General features: G+C 48.2%; 1 protein-coding gene across 7 annotated transcripts in view; it reads right to left on the bottom strand.

The window, feature by feature from the left end:
- rasal2 (RAS protein activator like 2) overlaps window positions 1-21852 on the bottom strand; it is a 63248-nt gene that overhangs the window by 17106 nt on the left and 24290 nt on the right. For 4 of the 7 annotated variants that reach the window (XM_040002483.1, XM_040002482.1, XM_040002481.1 and 1 more), the window contains exons 2-5: window positions 19641-19768; window positions 19431-19557; window positions 6136-6242; window positions 4089-4201 (exon numbers count right to left, since the gene is read on the bottom strand). In XM_040002483.1, the coding sequence (XP_039858417.1) occupies window positions 4089-4201; window positions 6136-6242; window positions 19431-19557; window positions 19641-19768 (475 nt within the window). Of the gene's footprint in view, window positions 1-4088; window positions 4202-6135; window positions 6243-7876; window positions 8012-10821; window positions 14646-14665; window positions 15900-19430; window positions 19558-19640; window positions 19769-21852 lie in introns of those variants that run through there. The other 3 variants (XM_040002487.1, XM_040002485.1, XM_040002486.1) reach the window with 3 other exon arrangements.

The following is a 21852-nucleotide window of genomic DNA, read 5'->3' on the forward strand; positions in this document are numbered from 1 at the left end:
GTGTCAGATGAGTTACATAAACCCGGATTACCGGCCTGAGATCAGCAGTGATGCTGTGACATCATGATGCTGAATTAAACGCTCTGACCGTTAGATTCCATCATTGTCGGCCTCGTGATTAAAAAGCTGCTTTTATTAAAGCTGAGACTGAAGGTTAAACACCGAGCGATGCACGAGCTTCATCATCTGCCATCCTGATCAAAGCTGGTCACAAACCAACAGCGACGCTCAGCTGGAAGCATCGCTGTGCATTTGACTAATCCGAGACATTTGGCTCTCCGTCCACAAAGCACCAACCAGAAGAATTTTAAAGCATCGTCACGCTTTCACTGAATTCAGGTGTACGATAAATAACCTCAGATCTATCTGTAGGTCAGCAGTTCGCCAAGTTTCACTCAAACCTGCAGTTCCTCTGACGTCCACTAGAGGCTCCAGCAGTGAGTCAGGTCTTATACACCGGCCTGTTAAAATCCAGCTTTACAGCAGGACTGCATCAAGATGCCGACACAGTGCAGAAACCAACGTGTGAGCACACGCATCGTTTGTATACAGTCTGTGGGGTTGACTTCCTGTCCCGTCAGCTGATTTCTGATCAGGTGTGCGTCAGGATGATTAAAGGAAAAAACTCCTTATCTGGAAATCCCTGCAGCTCGAAGCTTCAGACTGTGGATGCATTAATTAACCTTGAAGGCGGCTCCTAGCCTGGAGACTAATTTCCCCTGGTGGTCGCCTGTGGTATTACAATTTTAAAACTAAACCACTACCGAGCACGTGCAGAAGCGGGCACCCATCAACACAAACCCAGGAGTGGGAAACTTTTCACGCTCACGACCTGCTTTAGATCCAAAAACCTGCAGTTTCAGCGCGAGTTCAAACACGAGCAGAGGAATCGAGCGCTCCGGTTAGAAGACGTTTGCTAAGACCTGCCTGGTCATGTGACCTGCAGCCGCAACGCTCCATCGGTGAAACACAGTAAGCCATGTTTCACCAAATAAAAGAGACAGTCATAAAACACACAACCTGACTGCTTCTTCGAGTGTCAGCAGAGTGTAAACACGCACACACTCACACACACTCACACACACACACACACACACACACACACACACACACACACACACACAGGAAGGGCTGGTCTCCTGCATTAGGACAGAAACCTGATCCACTCTGCTGCCAGAGGAAGACGAGGAGGAAGCACTTACAGGTCTAAGCGCACACGCACACACGCGCGCGCACACACACACACACACACACAGCATCTCTGTCTATGGTAATTCCTGTGATGATGACGATGATGAAGGGCACAGCTGAGTGAATCGGAGGAAGTTTTCAGTTCGCTGAAGTCGAGAGCTCAGAACATCTTCTGGTGTGAGACCAGGAGACACACAAATCCAGAGTTTTCTTAAAAGTTTTTCCCACAGTGCACCTCTCCGTGTACAGTATTGGATCCTCGGGGCTCCCGTAGCAACATTATTGAAGCGCAGCAAACAGCAACGCGGCCGCGCTCGGCAGACCGGGTCACCTTCACGGTTCTGAGGCTGCTCGCAGATTTATTTTTGGCTGTCGACCCGTCGCGTGGGTTCTGCGGCACCACAGGACATTAACTCTGCTCCGTAACGAGCTCGACTTCAACCGCTGCGCTCAGATAACACCGGAGCTCGCGGTGCGGCTCAGCTCAACCTCAAACTTCATCTGAAACGTCTGTCAGCGCTTCTCCATCGCCCACAAACCCGGAGACTCCCCTCCAAAGACAGCAGGAGTCAGTCAACCAATCACAACGCACCGTTTTCATCTCACACGCGCGAGTGCAGTCCTACCTGAATCGGAGCGATTTGGAGAGCTGAGCTATCCGAGCTCTGCGGAGGAGAGAGGACGAACCATCCATCAGGAGTCAGAGCTCAGAGCTGACTGAGAGCGAGTCTGTGTGTGTGTGTGTGTGTGTGTGTGTGTGTGTGTGTGTGTGTCTGTGTGTGTGTGTGTGTGTGTGTGTGTGTGTGTGTGTGTGTGTGTGTGTGTGTGTGTGTGTGTGTGTGTGTGTGTGTGTGTGTGTGTGTGTGTGTGTGTGTGTGCAGCATTATCCTGATGTCCAGCTGGCTGTCACTCTGTCGGTTATAAAGCTGCACTCAGCATCAGCACCACGCACACAGAGGCTGGGACAGATGTTGTGCAGAGGTTCAGCAAACACTTCCTGGTGTCACACACTTCCTGTTGGCCGTTAAACCTCGCTCAGGCTGGAAGCTCCTCCCACACCTGCATGAATCCAGGAGGAGACCTGCATCTGGATTAATTCCTCACTCACTCACAGTTTCCGGTCATGACACGCGCACGCCGACCATGTTTGTTCTCATGTTGGTGAATCAGGTTAATCGCTGCGGTCTGAAATCTGCCACGCCCCCATTTCTCCATATAAGGAAACACGCTCACCTCGATGCTGACTCTAACAGTGCCGATTGTCTTAATAAGTCAGGACGCAGTAACCATGGTGATAAATGCTGTAAAGTGTGAAAATCTCGGATTAAATCTGATTATTAAAAAAAAGCAGACAGGAAGTGAGAGGAAGTGCTACCACAGCGTGTGAGGGCGTGGTGGACGGCAGCCCGTCTCTGAGCCTGCTCCTGCTTAAAGGGGCTTCTTCCTCCTCACTGTCACCAAGTGCTGCTTGTAGGTGATGGTTGGTGTCGAGTCTTTACAGCTGTATAAACCGTCCGACTGCTGTTGTGTCAAATATCTTTGTTTACTCTCATCAAGATCGCCGAGGAAACGAAAAAACATTTTTGTTAAAGGACGTTTTTGAATGACATATTTTCTTGGTGACACACATGGATCAGAGCTCAGACAGGAAACGAGTCATTCACGACTTTAAAAATGATTTCACAATAAATTTAAATCGAATTTAACAGGAAAACACAGTCATACCTGGAAGTTTACCAGGGAAAAGATCTCATGAAAACACACTCACACACTCAGGAGGAAACTTTATCTTACAAACCCACCGAACCTCTGCAGAGTGCAGCAGATTCCAGTAAAACCACCTCCAGGCAGTGCTGGGAAGGCTGGGCGGGTTAATGGAAAGAGGGAAAAACCCACAACCTCCACCATCAGCAGGAGGAGAGACCTGCTGCATATTCTCCGACCCGCCCTCTGTCTGCCGCACAGAGTTGTCACATGTGACAGACGGACGCCGGGCGTCATTACTGGAGGAAACGCAGAGCGACCAGAAGCAGCAGCCAGAGCAGGAAATGAGCTGTAATATCAGAGTCTGCTGCTCAGCGTCACTGAGCATGAACGAACTGCAGATTCACTCAAACCGAAGCGTCCGCGACTCTGACCCGGCCCACAGTCAGAAGCTCTCTCTAATAAACCAATCAAACCGTCACCGGCTCGCCGAGACCGAAGGAAACCGTCACATCACGATTCCCAGCAGACCTCTTATGGAGCCAGTTTCCTCCTTCATAACAAAAGCTGTTAGAGACAGACTCAGTCGACCCCCCAGGCCTGAGCAAACCTGCAGTTCCTCCAAAGTCCACTAGAGGCTCAGAAGTGAGTCGCCCCCACAGACCCCCATGTGAAAGGCAGAAGTGATGCTGTTTGCTCACATCAGGGGTAAAAGCACTCAGCCTGGCTCGTCTGTGTTCATATGATCAGTTTACGTTTAGAAATTCTGAATTTTAGGAACATTTGTCCGTAAATTCATGTAATTTGTTTACATTTATGTTCATTAACATGCACTGTCCTAAATAATGAAATTAAACTGAACAGACGTGGAAACACACTGTGCAGGACCTCAGTGCCTGTTCCAGCCCAGGCTGTCCTGTTTCTAGCAGGGGGGTCTGAACCGTCCATCTGGACCCTGCAGAACCAGCAGAGAGCCCGAGGTGGACCCCGAACACGCAACAGGAGGCCTGACAGCGTCGCCTGCGGGTGGAGATCATCAGGCTGCAGGCGGAGGAAGGACTGTGCACAGACATCCCGTCTGCACCAAGGCTGGAGTGTGTTTATGCTTAGATTTAATGGAATAAAAGACTCAAATCTGAGCGAAGAACAGCTGAAGAACAGCTGAAGAACAGCTCGAGCTCTGGCGGTGTTACCTGTCGGCATCGGCGGGCCGGATGGAGGGCAGTCTGAAGCTGGTGTTTCTGTCCAGTTTGGTCTGACTCCTCGTCCTTTTGATGGAGCCTTTAAGACGTTTACTGAAAAACCCCTGAAGGAGAAACAGCAAAGGTCAGAATCAGTCACAGATGGTGATTTTCACGAGAGCAGCACTGATCTTCACAAAGACACGTTAACGTGGACTTTCATGAGCGTTGGATCGGTGAGTAATCGCTTCAGATATTCGACTGTAACCTCAAACCGTCTTCCAAGAATAAAAGCAGCTCCTGTTTCTACTGATCCACCCTAAAAACTCTCAGATCTCTCAACAGCGTCTCACACGTCCTTTTTCCATCCTGTTTCTGTCACAAGAGCCTCGCTGTGAGCGATGCTGCTGTGGCTCACACAAAGCGCCGCTCTGAGCCAGCGAGGTCGTTCACAGAAACGCTTCTCCATCCTCGACCTCACAAACTCAACTCACAGGATCCAGGTGATCCACCAGAAAGATGAAACACTGATGCAGCAGCACCACCCCTCAGTCCTCAGCACAAACCACCACCTTCAGCTGCAGTCAGGTTTAATCTCATTATTTTGGTGATTACTGTACGCGATTCAGCAGCGATGAACGGGCTCAGGTGGACGTGCCTCGACTAGAAAACGCCCTCTGGTGGTGTTTTCATGCAGGTGGAATAAATGACGTGAGCACAGCATCCGCACACACCTGTGCGTTTGAGCTCATTTTAGAGCGACTGTAACTCCGTCACGTTTGCACTGAAGACACAACTCCAAGTTCTACAGCGATATTCGCCTGCGCCAGCTGCAGTGAAAGGCGGTGGGGTCTGAGTCGTCCACAGCACAGTGTAGTGTAATGTTTCACAGGTCGCTGAGCTCAGCAGCATGTTTGACCAGCACCTGCTGCCCCCTGGTGGCGTTTTCATGCAGGAGAAACAATAAATGTCTTCAGCTCAGCCACTCTGAGACTTCTGGTAGAAGATTCATGTGTCTGTTGTTTTGCTGGTATTAAAAATCACTCTGACATCTAAACACACCGATACCACCCAGGCCTGCTTCAGGCTGAGTGCTGCTTGGTTCCACACTGATGAGTCATCCCTGTATCTCCATCTATGATCAAACTCTGATCAAACCCTTCAGCTCTCAGGTCGTCTGTCACAATAAAAGCCCCGTGCAGAGCTGTGGAAGTGAGCGGCCTCATTTCCGGAGATATTAATATCCTCAAACGCATCACCTCCTCCCCCCCTCCCCTGCAGACTCCCTTCAGGCTCATTGGCTCCTTTTAATGCATCAGAATAAAGACGCATCCTGCCAGAGAGCGAGGAACACTTCAAACAGGCCGCCTGCACCCTTAAAAACCGCCACCGCCTCCACCAAACAGCCAATCACACCTATTGATCACGATTGTTGGTCTCTGAGGATCGCTGAACAGACGACTGAAAGCTTCGTGTCACTTCCTCACCACTGATGAACTCCCAGCATGCACCCCGGCCGTGTTTACTTAAATCTGCGTGAAGACGTCTGAAACTAAAAATACGACCTGAGAGCTGCGACACAAACTCTCAGCACAGAGTTTCAGCTCTGCTTCAAAGTGCTAACGACGGGAAAACAGTCGCAGCAGAGCTTCAAACAGAGACGCTGGAAACTAACAGAACAACAGCTGCAGTAATATCCTGTGTTCGATTGCACCGACATTTTATTTACTGAGCACTTTCCTGATAACCAAGCTAGTTAGCATTAGCATGCCACCCTCCCTTCTGGCTGCGAAAAACTGACGAGGCGTTGATGAGTGATGCCACGACCTAAACACACACGTAACTTATTAATATCAAGTATTCAGACTTTAGCGCCACCTGCTGGTAACAGGAACTCTGCCTTATGTACAGCCTGATATACAGCAAACAGGCGACACGTGTCCGTGCTCTGAGGGTGGAGGAACACCAGAGAGGACGACGGAGCAGAGACGGGCCTGAGATCTCTGTGATGGCGTGCAGTAAATAAATACATGCACAGAGACGCATTCCCGTTACTCACCGGCACTTTGAACGGAGACGTGTTTGGATTGTCGACTGCGACGCTCTTCTCCGAGCTCCCCAAACCGGAAATACTCCTCCTCCTCGGAGATCTCTCCGAAGAAACTTCTGCAAAGAGAGAGAGAGAGAGGGAGGGTTAACCAGCATCATCATCATCATCATCATCAGCCTCTGAGCTGAGCGACGGAGGACAGGTGAAGACGTTCAGACATGACGGAGGACGAGGACAGACGTCGGGTCGCAGATATCTACACCTTCTGTCAAACGTTCTTCCAGTAATCACGCCGCCAACACACTTCAAGTCATTTTCACCAACCAAAGTGCTGCAAACGGACTGAAAGGTTCAAATAGGAAGAAAACCAGAGAGCGCCAACAGCACGTAACCATGACGACTGCCGCTGACCAGTGCAATCATCTGAGCCGCCACGTCTTATGGGTCGTGTCCTGATTTAACATTTAACTGAAACTTAAACATTTACTGGACTGTAAGTCAAGGCAGATGTTCCACATGAGGTCTACGGGAGAGTCTGATTGGTTACACATCAGAAGTAAAAGCCAATCAGAACTGAGAACAGAGAAACACATTCAGTCTGAAGCAGCAAAAACAAATGAGCTGAAAGAGTCAACATAATAAGAGAGTAACTTTAATGAGACAAACTTTAAAACATGAAGACAAATCAGCTGTGACGGCGCCACAGCGGCTATGCTAATGGCAAAAAGGCTAAATTATGCTAGCAGCTACATGGACAGGAAGCCTCACACTTCCTGAAACCAGCTTAGCTAGAACTTGAACATGTGAACAGCAAACAGAAGAGGAGCAGACAGAAGCAGTACTGGGACCATCTCTACGTTATTTAATATGAACACTAACCAGGATTTCCACAGCTCAATGACAGAGGATTCAAAAGTACACGACTAATAATAAATAACATCAGTGATGAGAGCATGACGCCAGATTCTTTCCTGCACCTGTAAATCCTTCAGATATCGCTCCTCTGTCTCTCCTCCTCTTTAATAATCTGTATCGGCCCGTCTGTGGAGCTCGCCAAGCTTCCTGCTGCAGAAACCAGAGTCTAACATTTCCGCGTCCTCCTCTGCAGCTCTCTGCAAACACATCCAGTGGGCCGGGTTGGGCCCCGAGCCACATGTTTGACACCTCTGTATGAGAGTTCATAACGCAGCCGTTTGGAGCATGAAGACAAACACGAGCACAGACACACACGAGCCACAATCAGCTGTGGGAGTTCCACCCCGACCCAGCTCAGGCCGCCGCCGCCTTATACGGAGCCAGCAGCGTCATGGCGACACCAGAACAACATGTGGAGAGACGCTGGCGTCCGACCGGCAGCGTGTGGAGCCAACATGATGTTTACATGCTGAGGAAACAAAACGTGCTGCTCTGCAACAGGAAGTGAGCGCAGCATGCAGCAGCGGGGAGCTGTATCAGGTTCCAGCTGCAGGACGAGGCGCTCACCGCATGCACGCCGCAGGCATGCACGCCGCAGGCATGCAGCGCTGCGAGGAAGCCGGGGACAAACTTTCATGCAACCCCCCCCCACACCCCACCAACCGAACCACCCCTGACGATGGAGGAAGAGGAGCGCTGACGGGGACGCCATCAGCGCTGGTCTTTCACTCCCGGGACAAAGTTGAGGCAACATGCGGCAGGAAGCCAGGTATGACAGGTCGGTCACATGACACGGACAGAGACATACACAGAGGGAGAGAGAGGGAGACGGTACCTCGATCGCAGCTGTTCCCCATCATCTGAGGAGAGGACACACACAGAGTCAGACGGGATTGGCCGGAGCCGCTGCCACCTGTCAGCCAATGAGGTTAAGCTGCAAACATCCGTCTTTGTCCCGTCCTCCACTTTGGCATCCCCCAGCCCTCCCCTCTGCCAGCCCTCCCTCCTCAGCACCGCATCCTCCTCCTTCACGCTGCCTCCTTTCCCATCTCCTCCTCCTCTCTCTCCACTCAGCAGTAATTCTAAGTCTCGCTCGTCCGCTCGCTGAGGTTTTACCGCATTTCTTCAATCAATCCCACAAACTGCTCCGTTCTGCTGTCTCTCCTCCTCCTCTTCGTGTCTTCCTTCCTCTCTGCAGACCCTCCTCTCCCTCTCCCTCTCCCTCTGTCTCTGCAGCACCTCCCTCTCCCTCCTCTTCCTCTCTCGCTGCGTTTATCGCCGCCCTCGGAGGATAATTACCAAATAAGTTTCCCCTCAGCCGGCTGATGTGGGACACAACTCTGGGGGCCGAATCACATCAGGCCTGCAAATTAACTCTATTTTCAGAGTCTGTTCATTGATCCGATCACTCGCTAATCACCATTAATCACTTTCAAAAGCATAATTTATGTCATCGGTGACCCGGGACTGAAGAGTCGACGCTTTTTAATAACACAAATGTTCACACTCTGGCTCTTTAACCATTCAGCACAGGATCCGACGCCTGTCTCTGAGTCTGAAGACTTTCAGAGTTTCTTAATGATCTGCTCTAAAATGAAAATTATTGAAACTTTTAGAAACTGTACCTGCAGCTGCGTGCAGACTATAAAACAGTAATCAGACGCGTCTGCAGACGCTCTGCCTGCTGTTCAGCTTAAATATTATTTCCTGTTTTTGCACCTGAGTCATTCAGACCATCAGCATCAGTCCACACCTGCTGTTGTTGGCACACAGGTAGACTCAGTGCAGCAAAATTAAAACCCACTCATGACCAAGTGTCCTCTGTCACACTCAGTGGATCCTCTGATCATCTATAAATATCTATTGATCAGCTGTGTCTCAAATATCTGTACTCTGAGACAAGTAATCAGCAGATGAGCCACACCAGGAATCGAACCAGCAAACATGTGACGTGTGATCAACAGTAATCATCAGTTTGCTCAGGTTTTCACCTTCCTCCTCCTCCTCCTCCTCCTGCAGCTGCTAACGAGATATTGATCAGCGGGAACTCGGCTCAATCTGTCGTTTCAGCGGATCCACCAGAGACACGCGACCTTCACAGACGGGGTCACGGTCAAACCAGAGACCAGCAGCTCGCCAGTCTGGTGCTTTGGTCTATTTTTGCTTAGGTCTGTGACCTGTGGGCGTGGCTTACACTAACACTGTAGATAACAGACTGAGGTAAAAACCATGCACGTGCACTGCTTCTGAAACTTTGCACCTTTTCATCTAAATATGCTTTTAAAAAAAAAAACAAAGTTATCAGCTGATGCAGCTAGCTGCTAATTAGTGCTAACACCCACGTTTGTTAGCAGTAACCTCACAGCAGCCATGTTATTGGCCAGATGATGTCATTAAGCTTCCAACCGCACAAACACACGCCATTGGTCCAGTTCAGGTCAAGCTAGCAGACAGCTAGCAGCTACAGCCGCCTGTCAGTCAAACAGGCCACGCCCCCAATAATACAAACTTTAAGCAGGCTGTAAACATGTTGCAAGCATTGACTCACTGCCAGAGCCTCTAGTGGTCATTAGAGGAACTGCAGGTATAAAAGCATGAACGTGTGAACAGATGCACACTGAGGGACTCTGGACGGCTTTCAGTTGCTGGATCTTTCCGCCGCCCTCCCTCTGACCACCACGACTTTGGGTTCAATCGGCTCACGTGTCGGCTCGTAGGTATCGAGCTTCCCGGACGGACTCGTGGGAAAACCGCTGCTAAAAATAAGCCTGAGGGCAGAGAGAGGCAGAGCCGAGGGACAGGAGGAGGCTATCGGGTGTCAGAGAAAGTCATCCATCAGCTGCTGGTGTCGGTGCACGCGATGGTTTCAGCCTGTTTGAGTTTAAAATCCCGTCGGCCTCCGAGGGCTCCCTGAACATCTGTCCGCTCACAGCTGGCTGATTAGTTTAATGTCTGAGTTATCGACTCGACCGCCTGATGAATGAGCAGCTCTGTGAGGACAAACCTCCACAAACAGAAACCTGCACATAAACAACCAGGTAATACTGACCAATCACATCTCAGCAGACAGCGAGCAGGTAAACACTGAACCGTGAGCACCCTCCTCCCATCATAAGTGGTTCAACCTGTCACCTGTGTGTGTGTCAGTAGTGTGACACCGCTCAGAAAAGATGAATGGGTGGATGTGATGTCATCAGAAAGGAGCGCGAGGAATGCTGAAGCTGACCTCTGTTGAACTCTGGCTCATTCAGGAGTTGACACACCTGACACACACACACACACACACACACACACACACGCACGCACACACACACACACACCAGTCTGCTGCACAAAGAAACCTTTGTTGTCTGCAGGGCAGAGTGGGCGGAGCTTTCACAGCAGCAGGTATAAGGTGAGATTCCCAGAAAGTCCTGGTTTTAGCGAATGTTTCCCAAAGTGGAAGCGTGTCTAAGAGCAGAGCCGTGAGGCCACAGCGCCTGCATGAAGGTGAAACAGCCTCATGTCCAAACATCATCAGGCGTCTGGGCTCACGGCCGTTACATCACAGGTCTGATGGCTCATCACATCATTTATCAGTGTTTACACATTTTTTGTATTAACGGCTGTCAGCCTGCAGCAAATCTCACATATTTTATATGATTATTAGAAAACAACAAACTAAAAGATTCCTCTTAACGGAGCCGTGTAACAAAAAACACTGAAGAGTGACAGTGGGTGAAGGGATCACTTCTTTCCACATTTAAACAATTTCAAGTGTTTGAATGTGAAAATACTGACGGTAGGAACAGCGTGGATCCTGTGGAGGGCTCAGAAACCACCGCGTTCTCTGGCGTTCGCCTTTTTTAAACTTGTTGTGCCGGCTTTGTTCCTTCTCTTCAGTTGTCATCAGAGTTTTTCTCAGCAGGAATGATAAAAACAACGAGACCCCGTCAGCCCTCCTGCTCACGCTCGGCTCCGCTTTCACAACAAATATTCAAAGAATTTCTTTTCACATAATGAAACCAGTTCTGTTTGTCGAGCCTCGTTCGGCCCGTGCGCGTCGGCCGCCTCCTCTCGCATCGCTTCACATTCCTCTGAATAAATTAACAGTATCAGTGAGACTCTGAGCCACCAGCTCGCCCCGCTGCCGCTGCTCAAACCACGACGCCAGGATTCAACCTGCTGTCACCTGCCCGATCGGCTCGGATGTCGTTCGCTTTGGTTTCTGTCATGAGAGGAATGTCAGGGCAGATTTAAGACGTTTGGAACGAGTGTCGGATAATAAACAGCTGGTCCACACACTCAGTTACACGTATTATTTCTATTACAGGTAATCAAAGCTGAAGTTTTGATCGTTTCATCACATTTCGCAGACCTTAAACGTTTCTGTTCTTGCTTCATCAGACCTCCTGAAGCTGTGGCTTCATTAACAGTGTGGAGCATCAGGTCATCTTCACCTGCAGAGCTCAAACTGGGATCACTTAAAAGCAGTCCTGAGCCGCAGCTTGTATCTTTGAATTCAGGTGTTTTCAGTCTGGATGCCACAGGTGTACGAGATCCAGCTCCGTGAACTCGAGCGTGGGCTGCAACAGGACGCCACCGCGGTGCAGCGTTTGTGCTGATGTCAGAGCGGCAGCGACTCTGCTGAGTCGTGTTTAGGGACATTGATGCAGTTTAATGCATGAACGTCGCTGACGCTCTGCTGACGCTCTGCTGACGCTCTGCAGAATTCATCCTTTGACTTTAACATCAGCACAGACACGGTGAGCCGGGAGCTTCCTGGTACTTCCTGGCAGCTCAGCCTCTGAACGCTGCGCCGTCTTCACCTGATTTTTAACTCAAATGTTTCTGGATATGAAAACATTTGCTGCTCTGTTATTTGGTAAGCTTCTTTAAAGTCCCGTTGCTGTTCTGAGCTCTACATTATTGTTTGCGACACTTTAATTTCAGATCAGCTCGAATGTAAAGCGTGAATTTGTGGCTGACTTCAGATTTGTTTCCACAGCTCTTAATTCCAAGTTCTGGAATAAACCTTTAGTCTGAATAAATGTTATTTTGTTTCGTCCTATTATTGCAAACTCCTGTTACAAACAGTCGAATCTGACCTGGGGTCAGTCGTCTTCCCGTGCTGCGAGGACGCCGCCCTCATTAAACTCCAGAGTGACAGAATCACAGTTACAGCCTCGATCAGAGCGAGCGAGGCGCCTGGGGAGACGCGTGGTCTCTGCTGCCACGAAGCTTCTCTGCAGGTCTTTCATAACGCCGCCTCCTGCAAGGTCAAAGGTCAAACTCTCTAAAAACAAAACTGCAGGAAACAGTGGCGTGCTCCTTTAAAGGGAGCTCCCGTCATGCTGCGTGCATCCTCAGATGGGAGTCGTCTTCGGGAAATTTGGGACACAATGATCTAATCATAGCAGGAGCGAGGACAGCTGGAGCGCCGCGATTTAGGCTAACTGTCACAGCATCCGAGCGCACGGAGCCGGAAGAAACGTGAGAGCCGCCGAGCACCAGGCGCCCGCAGCCTGTAAGGAGACGTCAGCGTACCGCCACATCTGAGAGGATGAAGTCATGTTTGCACACTGAGTGTGACTCAGGCTGGCCGTTATAATAACCATCATCAATGAGCTCGTTAATACGCTTTAACTAGCAGGTCATTACTGAGCACTAATAACAATGAAACTGAGGTCACTCAGAGGTCACTTTGATCTTTATTGTTGTCCCTGATGACGAGCGGCTCTGCATTGGAGCAACAAGTGCATCATGGGACGGACGCTGACGACTCCGAGCCGTGAATGACTGTAAGCTGTGATAATGGTTGCCATGGTGCTGCAGCCACACAGGTTTTTGTTTTTTAAACTGTCCTCACACAGGAAGTGATGACAGACAGCAGGCAGAAGAGACTGGGCGGGGCTCGCCCGGTTTCTCAAGATGACATCATGTGTTGTGAATGAACTCGGAGATAAGAGGAAGAATCCTGACCTCAGGCGTCACCAGATTTGTTGCTGAGGTGACTACAGGACTGGCTGAGGTCACACCTCTGCATTACTGAGGACTGACAACGTCCCGCTGACTGTCAGCTGATGCTTCACACTTAAATATATATCATTTATTTTAGAGAAACGAGCTGGAAAACATTTATTTGCTGATTAAGTCAGAGGACTGTGAGTCAGGAGAGCGAGGGCCACATCCTTCTCAACCTTTGTCATGTGCACTTGGTTTCTAACGACCTGGTTAGAAATAATGGTCGGTTTGGTAAAATACAGGTTTAGTCGATCTTATTTTTTCCTACAGCGAGCTCTTGTTCTTTTCCACACACTCGCTGTAGTCTCAGTCCAGTGTAATAACCCTGGAGCAGGTTTTACTCCCAGCATGCTCCGAGAGCTGGTTTTAAAGTTCAACCACGATCTGAAAGCTAAAGTCGGTTCATCTTCAGATCTCAGCGTGGAGGTTTTAATGCATCATCATTTCTAAATACATGTTTACCTTTAATGTCTAAATGATTCTGACTCTCACCTGTCCTCCGCCATCACGCATCCTGCCTGCAGTCTGGGCGTGACCTCTGACACGGAGCTTTGATTTGACATTCAAATCACCAACGGGCCGCAGCCATGTTTTCTCCAGGAACATGAGCCTCCATCATGTGGACTCTGACACAGCCCCACCTCAGCTACTCTGCACAGACTTCCTGTTACATACAGGGCTTTAACCCGCCCACATCACACACTCATGTACACCTGACGACCCGAGCTGCAGGACAGGGATGCAATGATCGGGACCAAAGAACCAAAAGGTGATTAAAGTGCAGCGCTGCGACAGCCCGTTACCTTGCTGTCACGCTCGCTGCGTTAGGTTAACACTTGTTAGGAAGCTTTTATTGCACCATAACAGTAACACAGCATGTCGTTAACTGCCTGCTCCACTCCGTGTGCGAGGAGCTGCATCGCTGCGAGCCGAGAGCAGGGGAAGGACAGACGACATGAACACATAACCAGAGAGGTTTTGGCTTTCCTCCAGAGCAAAACCCACAGAGCTGACATAAAAACTGTTTAGTGCTTATATGCACAGTCATCCCTTCAAAGACGTCTGAGGCAGAAACACCAAGCAGTTCTCATCACCTCAGACCTGCTGACTGTCAGGATCTTACCAAAAGACACTCGAGCTTAAATTCAAATTGTGGGGCCTGAGAAATCAGAAATGTGCTCTCCTGAATAATCATCACAACGTTGTCATCATTGTTCACATCTTCGTCGTCATTTCTTTGTGCCGTTTGTGTCTGAACGCGCTGTATAAAGAAAGTTTATGACTGCACCTGTTAAAGCTCAGAGCTGAACGTCTCTTTTCTTTCATGTCTGAATAAAATTCAGACCAGCAGCAGCTCGACTGATCCACACGTTCACCTCTGATGGTGATCGATAACTGATCGATAACTGATGCCAGGCTGCTGATCGGAGAAACTAACTTCTCCTCTCGGTCCGACTCTTCGCGGAGCCTGAAGCTGCAGCTCTGCAGGCAAACTTCAACCGAACACGCGCCCGAAAGCAGCCGGCGGAGAGCGCTCCGGAGGCGGGCAGCAGACCGAGCTTCTCCCGGTGTCTGCCCGACCTCCGGAGGTCCGACCGGAGGGTTAGAGAGAGACACTCACCCGGAAAGTCCATCACAACCGCGATAACTCTAAAGTCATGTCCTCACTCAGTCCGGACGGTCTCACTCCGTCAGCAAACAGCAGCTCAGCGCACACTTCCGCCCGCACCTTCACAATAAAGGTCCGAACCAGGAAACTGCGCTGTCAGCGAAGCGCTCGGCCTTCAGTATAAAACTGTGATAACAGCATTTACATCCCACGGCTCTTTAACACAACGAGCCAGCATTTAAAGCAGCTTGTTGGCCGTTTTATTTTCGTGGCTCTCTCTTGCTATTTGTGTCCCGTTACACAACGAGCTCAACAAGTTAAATTCAAACCTCACAAAACAACAACAAAAGCTTCTCGGAGGCTTCTATGATGGAGACATAAATAAAAAAAGGTGATGTTTAGATGTTAAACCTGCTTAGAGAGCAGTTGGAGAGTGTTTGCAGACACTCGCCAACCCTCATGACCAGCAGTTACATCACATCCAGTGTGGTGGACAGCCCCTTTATAATCTGCCACGTCCGGCGGGAGGAAAAATTAACCGTTAGAGTGAAAAAAACAAACAAGCATCAGTGCATTCAGTTTAAATATCAGTGGCCGAGGACACGTCAAAAAACAGATAAATCTGAATGATGCAAATATAAATGGTGTTTTTCAGATTTGTAGTTTTGCTGCTGATGGACCGAACTGATCTGACTTGAATGATTTATGTCTGTGTGAACATGACAGAGTCACATGTAGCCTGAGGGAGCACTTTTAATATCAGCAGCATTTGTTTTATTGAGGAATTTATGGACTGAATCCAGACTTGTGTCACAGACTTTTACTTTGAAGGTGAGTTTGGAGCAGGAGGTGGTGGTTTTATTGTGGTGGAGCAGACAGGTGGAGAGCAGACAGGAATGCAGCAGATCCAGAGATGAAGCGAGACGAGAGATCAGCCTGAAACAACAACGAGGAGCGAAGACAAAAACCCGTTTTGGAGACTTTTGCAGCAGCTGAACAGAGAGCGCGGCAAAGAGTGGCGAGAGCTTTAAAAACAGCCCCAAACAAAAGAGCCTGTGTGGGACCCACGCTGAGAGACAGGCACACTGAAAAGCACTCCGAGAGCTCAGGTTAAAGGTCTGGCTTCAAACACATGAAGGAGAAACGTGCCGTTAACTCAGTACGAAGACGTTTCACAATCATGTCTTTGTGCGTGTGTAATAAGACACGTGTAATAATGTATCTATAATATACAAGTACACGGGGAACAGGAAGTGCAATGGTTCCCGTACGGCCACTCTGAAAAAATTCCCGTGCATTTGTACTGAGACGGGACGGAGCAGAGGAGAAGGCGTCGCCGGACTTCCTGGGATTTCTGAAAATGTGTTGTGTGACTTCCAGCTCGTACTCCGGTTGGCTGAGAGAAGTGAAAATCTCAGAGCTGTGAAACGATTCAAAAGCAGCCCGACAGCGATCATGTGACCAGAGAGACGACCCTTCAGCAGTCATGTCTTTACTAACACTGATTGGTCGAGCAGTCTGAATGGATCCAACCAATGTTGAGTGAGTCTGCCACACACAGTATGAAACTCATCATTCAGCCTCAGTCAGACGGTTAAACCATAAATCTGTACTACAGTAGTCCAGCTTACCTAAACCCAGTATTACTCCAGTTAAACCAGTGCTGCTTTTATTTGACAGCCTGGATTCCAGTCCCGTGACCCTCAAAACTGACCGACTGACCTTTAACTACAGACTCTCCTGCTGTGACCACCTGCAGCCTGACAGGAAGTCACCTGCACAGGTGAGCGAAGGCGTGACCTGAGGCTACTTTCACAAACAGATCATCTGCTGCGATCAGGCCGCGGCCCAGGAAGAACCTCAGCTGGACGCTCCTGTGTCACAGCGAGGAAGAGGAGGAGGAGGAGGCTGCAGAGCTGAGACACTTAATGAGCACGCAGTCAGCACTGTAATTAGACTGTACCGAAGACAGAGGACTACAATTATATCTCAGCTCTGTCACTGCTGCTCGGCCTTCAGTTCGCAAACAACAAGCAAAAAGAAGCAGAGGAGGAAGAGGAGGAGGAGGAGGAGGAAGAGGAGGAGGAGAATAAAACAGGGTTTAATTTCCTGATTTAGTATTTTGCTTCACACCCTGGTTTTAAGTCTCAGAGAGCGTCGGGTGTTTCAAAACATCCAGTGAACTCAGAGAAAGGGTCAGAAATGTTTGATTCAAAAACGCTCTGGACACAGTCTGAACAGTAAAGACGAATCAGTTTGACTCCAGACTGAATTCAGCTAAAAACACAGAACAAATACATCTAACAGCACTGGAACAGGATACAGACAAACCTGGTTTTAAACCAGTCACACACCAAAGATCGCTCATCGTACTAATCCTGAACTAAACAGTCTACACCTGCGAATAAATCCACTTTAAATCCAGCATGAAATACAGGAAAATTCTAGTGTGAAACCAGTGACTCATCAAGCACAATTTCCAGTATTTCCAGTATAACTTATTAAACTGCCTCAGACCTTTAAAATCAAACATTCAACCCAGTATTAAACCGCAGATCCAGTATTAACAGCCCACAGACACTGGTTTCATCCCCAGTAACAAACACATCATCCAGCCATAATCCAGCTTTAATCCAGATCTGCCAGTAACTACAACAAAATGGTTTTTGCAGATAAAACCAGTTGTAACCCAGAATTATAAACCCAGTTAAACCAGTATAAACTCAGGGTGAGTCTGCTCTGGACCATCAATAAAAACCAGGAAACTCCAGTGTTAAACCAACGATTGCCCAGTATAAATGTTGCCCAGTATAAATGTCGCCCAGTATAAATGTTGCCCAGTATAAATGTTGCCCAGTATAAATGTCGCCCAGTATAAATGTCGCCCAGTATAAATGCTGTATTGACTGTAAACACAGGAACATTTTCAATGACATCAGTTTGAATGAAGCATTAAACCCAGAAAATTCCATCATTAGATCCTGTAAATTTCCAGTATGAAACCAGTATAAATCTGATATTGTACCCAAGCTAAAAACCAGTGTTACATTCCCACCAGTAGCCTGGTATTAAACCAGTTAAGCTTTTTTCCAAACAAGTATTTACACCAGTATCCACACACTCACTGCCTGATTTAATACCAGAATAATCCCAGTAGAGATCCAGTTCATACTGGTTGTTAGGGGCCTGTTTTGTGGGGGCAGACCGGCCACATTAACATATAAATAACCTCCCCCCTGCGAGGGGCCGGTGGGTGGTGGGGGATTAAGGAGGTCATTGAATGAATGGGCTCCTGTGTGGCTGAATGACGGGTGAGGGTCAGCGTGGGGGTGAGGTTGGGGGGGGGGGGGGGCTTCTATCAGTCCTCTAACTGATCAATAAACTCATCGATGCAGCTAAACTCCGAGTCAAAGCTTTTTAAACTGTCGGCGTGTTGTTTCCCGACAGCCTCGAGGACCCCTGCAGCTCTGGGTGGGAATCCCCTCAGCCCGGGCGTCGGGGGCAGCGGGGGTCACCCGCGTTCCTTCAGACGGACGGACACTGGACGCTTTGTCCTCAGGCATTCCTCGGTCAGAGGCGACGTTCCCACACAGAGCCGCAAAATTACAGGCTGCACCCGAACGCCTCATTACAGCAGACAAACATCCACCTGAGAGACGCAGCGCGCCGACACGTCACAGGAGCCAGAGCTGCAATCACAGGTTACACACAAACCTCCCACACTGCACACAAAAACTCTCACGCCTCGAGAATCCTCACAGCGCCTCGGACAGCTGTGAACATCTGGCAGCTGAAACATCCACCAGCAGAAATCCACCAGAAATGCTCCACGACTGGTTTCTAACTTCAAACTTGTGTAGGAGAAATCATGAAAATATTCGCTTTTTCTTTTAGATGCAAACAAAGTGAATAAAATCAAGACTTTTTTATATTTTACACTTTTAAATCTTATATTTAAAATATATATGAATCCTTAATTTAGTAGAAAAATCTTTAATACAATGATTGTTATGATGCCGACAAGCGTCATGAAAACAGGATCACTAAAAATCAAATAACCAGTATGAAACCAAGGATAGAACCGAGTTTATGGGTAAAACCAGTTTCAAACCCACATAAATCCCAGACTGACACCATCAGGGCCCAGCTTCATACTAACCACCACAACAACCAGTATGAATCCAGCTTCTAAGCAAATATCGTCCCAGTAGTCTCCAGTATAAATATATTTCTCCAGTCTAGTTAACCCAGTATAACGTCACAGTTAAACCAATATAGGATTAGTGTTTAACCCAGTATTAAAGTCAAACCACAGGTCGCCGTGACGCCGAAAACGCCAACAAGCACAAAAGCTCGACGCTAAAATAATTTTTTATCTGTTTTATAGTTTTTAATCACACACACACACACACACACGTGCACGCACACACACACGTGCACGCACACACACACACACGCGCACACGCACACACACACACGCGCGCGCGCGCACACACACACACACGCGCACACGCACACACACACAGAGCTCTGAAGAGTCCAGGATGAAGCTTCCTCTTCATGTGACGTCACATGACGCAGGTTTCTGTCTGTGATCACATGACCGTGAACATCGTCACAGAGATACTCAAACCCTCCTCATCACAGCCGTTCTTTTGTTTTCACTCTAATCCTCCTGATGACAGCAAGGTGTGGCCTCACACACACACACACACACACACACACACACACACACACAGTGATGCACCTGGTATTACATAACCAGCTCTGATCTTACCGAGCATGGCGGTGGCGCCCTCTGCCTGGAACTCCGGGAACTGTCCCTCTGAGGGGACGCTGACCGTCCTGCGGAGGCTGCGAGCCTTCGCCGAGTCTGTGGGGCTCTCCTGAGCGTCACCTGCAACCTGAGGGGGAGGAAGAGGAGGAGAGGGAAGTCAGAGAGTGTGTCGTGGAAAGGTCACGACCTGTGGGAGCTGGTCAGATTTACCTCATCATCCTTGTTGAGCAGGATGAGCTGGGTGTCGGTCAGGATGCAGAACTTCCTGTCCCAGGAGCCGCTGTTGGTGTACGGGCTCTGACCGCAGGAGAATCGGTGAGCCGGAGGACCTTTAACATCTGGAAACAGAAGCAGCTCAAATCAGAGGAAGATTTCTGCCAGTCAGGCACGACAGACGCAGGACAGACGACTTTATTACGATTAGTGGCGTCAAACACAGAAAGATGGAGAGATAACATGAGAATAATTTGAGCAAAGAATTGTTCCCGTTCTACTTTCCTCACGTAAAACAAAGAAAGGCCTCCAGTCGTTTCATAGAATTTAAATAACAATTAAAAAACAAACAAACATTAAGATAACTGTTTTTATTGGCAAAAATAATTATTTTAGATTTTAAATATCTATATAGATCTCTCCATATTTATCTCTGTTTCAGTTTAATATTTTTTATATTAAAATTCCAGAGTTGAAACACTAAATTCTTTATTAATCCAGAAATAATCCAGCATTCAAATCTATATTCATCTCAGTCAAATCCACTGAAAGTCTAATATCAGCACAGAAGGTCTGAAGCTGTCCCCACAACCCGGATAAGAGGTAGAAAACGATGGATGGGTGGATAAATGTGCAGGTTGCAGTCAGACTGAAGCCTGCAGAGCTCTGGCTGCTCCTGCAGAGGGCGCTGTGGATCTAAACTTCCCAGCCTGCTCTCAGCTCCAGCAGAGGAGAGGAGGAAGAAGGGCAAATAAAAACGAAAGTGATGTGAGGCATCAGCTGACTCAGCAGAGGTCAGAGGTCACGTCACTGTGTATTAAAGGGGAAGTCTTCACACTCCAGCTGCTCAGCTCTGATTTCTCACTTTTACTTTCAGCCAATCAGCTGTTGGTTTGTTGTTAAATTATTAATAAGAAGAAAAAAAGTTCCCACGATGATGAAAGCATCACGAACACAGCTCTGCGCTGCAGGCTGACGGGCTCGTTCACTGAAGCAGTCGTTATTATGTTACTGTTGTTACATGAAGATTGTGCTCATGTGCTGACGCAGGTTCATCACAGCCTGAGAAACTTTCTTCTAAGGAAACAGATTTCACAACCTGACACAATCAACCTCATCAACCTTCAGACGGGACTGAAAGATGCATTTTTCTGTGGAGGGTAAAAGCAGAGCAGAGGGTGTGTGTGTGTGTGTGTGTGTGTGTGTGTGTGTGTGTGTGTGTGTGTGTGTGTGTGTGTGTGAGAGAGAGAGAGAGAGAAGAGGTGAACAAAGCTGTGTGTGCCGGCGTCTGTTCGAGTAAACAGACGGTGCTGTCACTGCGCCTAATTGTGCTGGGATCATTCAGTGTTTGTGTGGCTCTGCAAACACACACACACACACACACACACACACACACACACACACACACACACACACACACACACACAGTATCCAGGCTGTGGCTTTGTTCTGTTTAATTCACTTGTTCGTGTTTATTGTTTTTGTAAATATTTAATATCTTTAACAGCTCGAGATGTTCCACATTTTTTATAGTTTCTTCCCTTTCAGGTTAAATTTACAGCTGCAGAGAAAAGGGAAGACAAGCAGACGTTATCAACTTCCACATTCTTCAAATCTCAGCATGGTGGAAATAAAAAGCAGAAATCTACAGTCTGGCTCTTAGCGTCACCTCTTTAAGTCCTTCACCGTCTAAAGATGAGGATCACGTTTCCTAGAATCTGCTTTCAGCTCTGCTCCTCCTCATATTATATCAGGTATACCACAAGGTTCAAGTTTGGGCCCCCTGCTGTTTTTAATTAATGACTTTACTTGAAGATACATCATTAAATAAACGTCCTCTTGTAACTAAACAACCTAAATTAGCTTAAAACTAATTAAAAAAAGAACTAAACCCAAAGTTTATCTGTTATTTACACTCACACACTGCAAATACACAAAAAGTTCATTAAGGATTTTATTTCGTAGGATAATTATCAACATAATTAAGAATAAACCAAACAAATGTGTTATTTGGGTCGATTTATCTGGAACTATGAAACCAGACCGGTCTTCATCTGTGAATCTGTAACTTTATTAACACAAAAGCTCCATCACAATCTTGCAAACACACTCGGGTCACTCTGAGGTGGAGGTCTGTGGAGGTACCCTGCACCACCTTTGTGTCTGGGCTCCGAGCAGAGGGTGGAGAACACCGAGGATGCCGTGCTGC

Source organism: Simochromis diagramma, unplaced genomic scaffold, assembly GCF_900408965.1.
Source record: "Simochromis diagramma unplaced genomic scaffold, fSimDia1.1 OVJJ01000443.1, whole genome shotgun sequence".
NCBI classification, from domain to species: Eukaryota; Metazoa; Chordata; class Actinopteri; order Cichliformes; family Cichlidae; genus Simochromis; species Simochromis diagramma.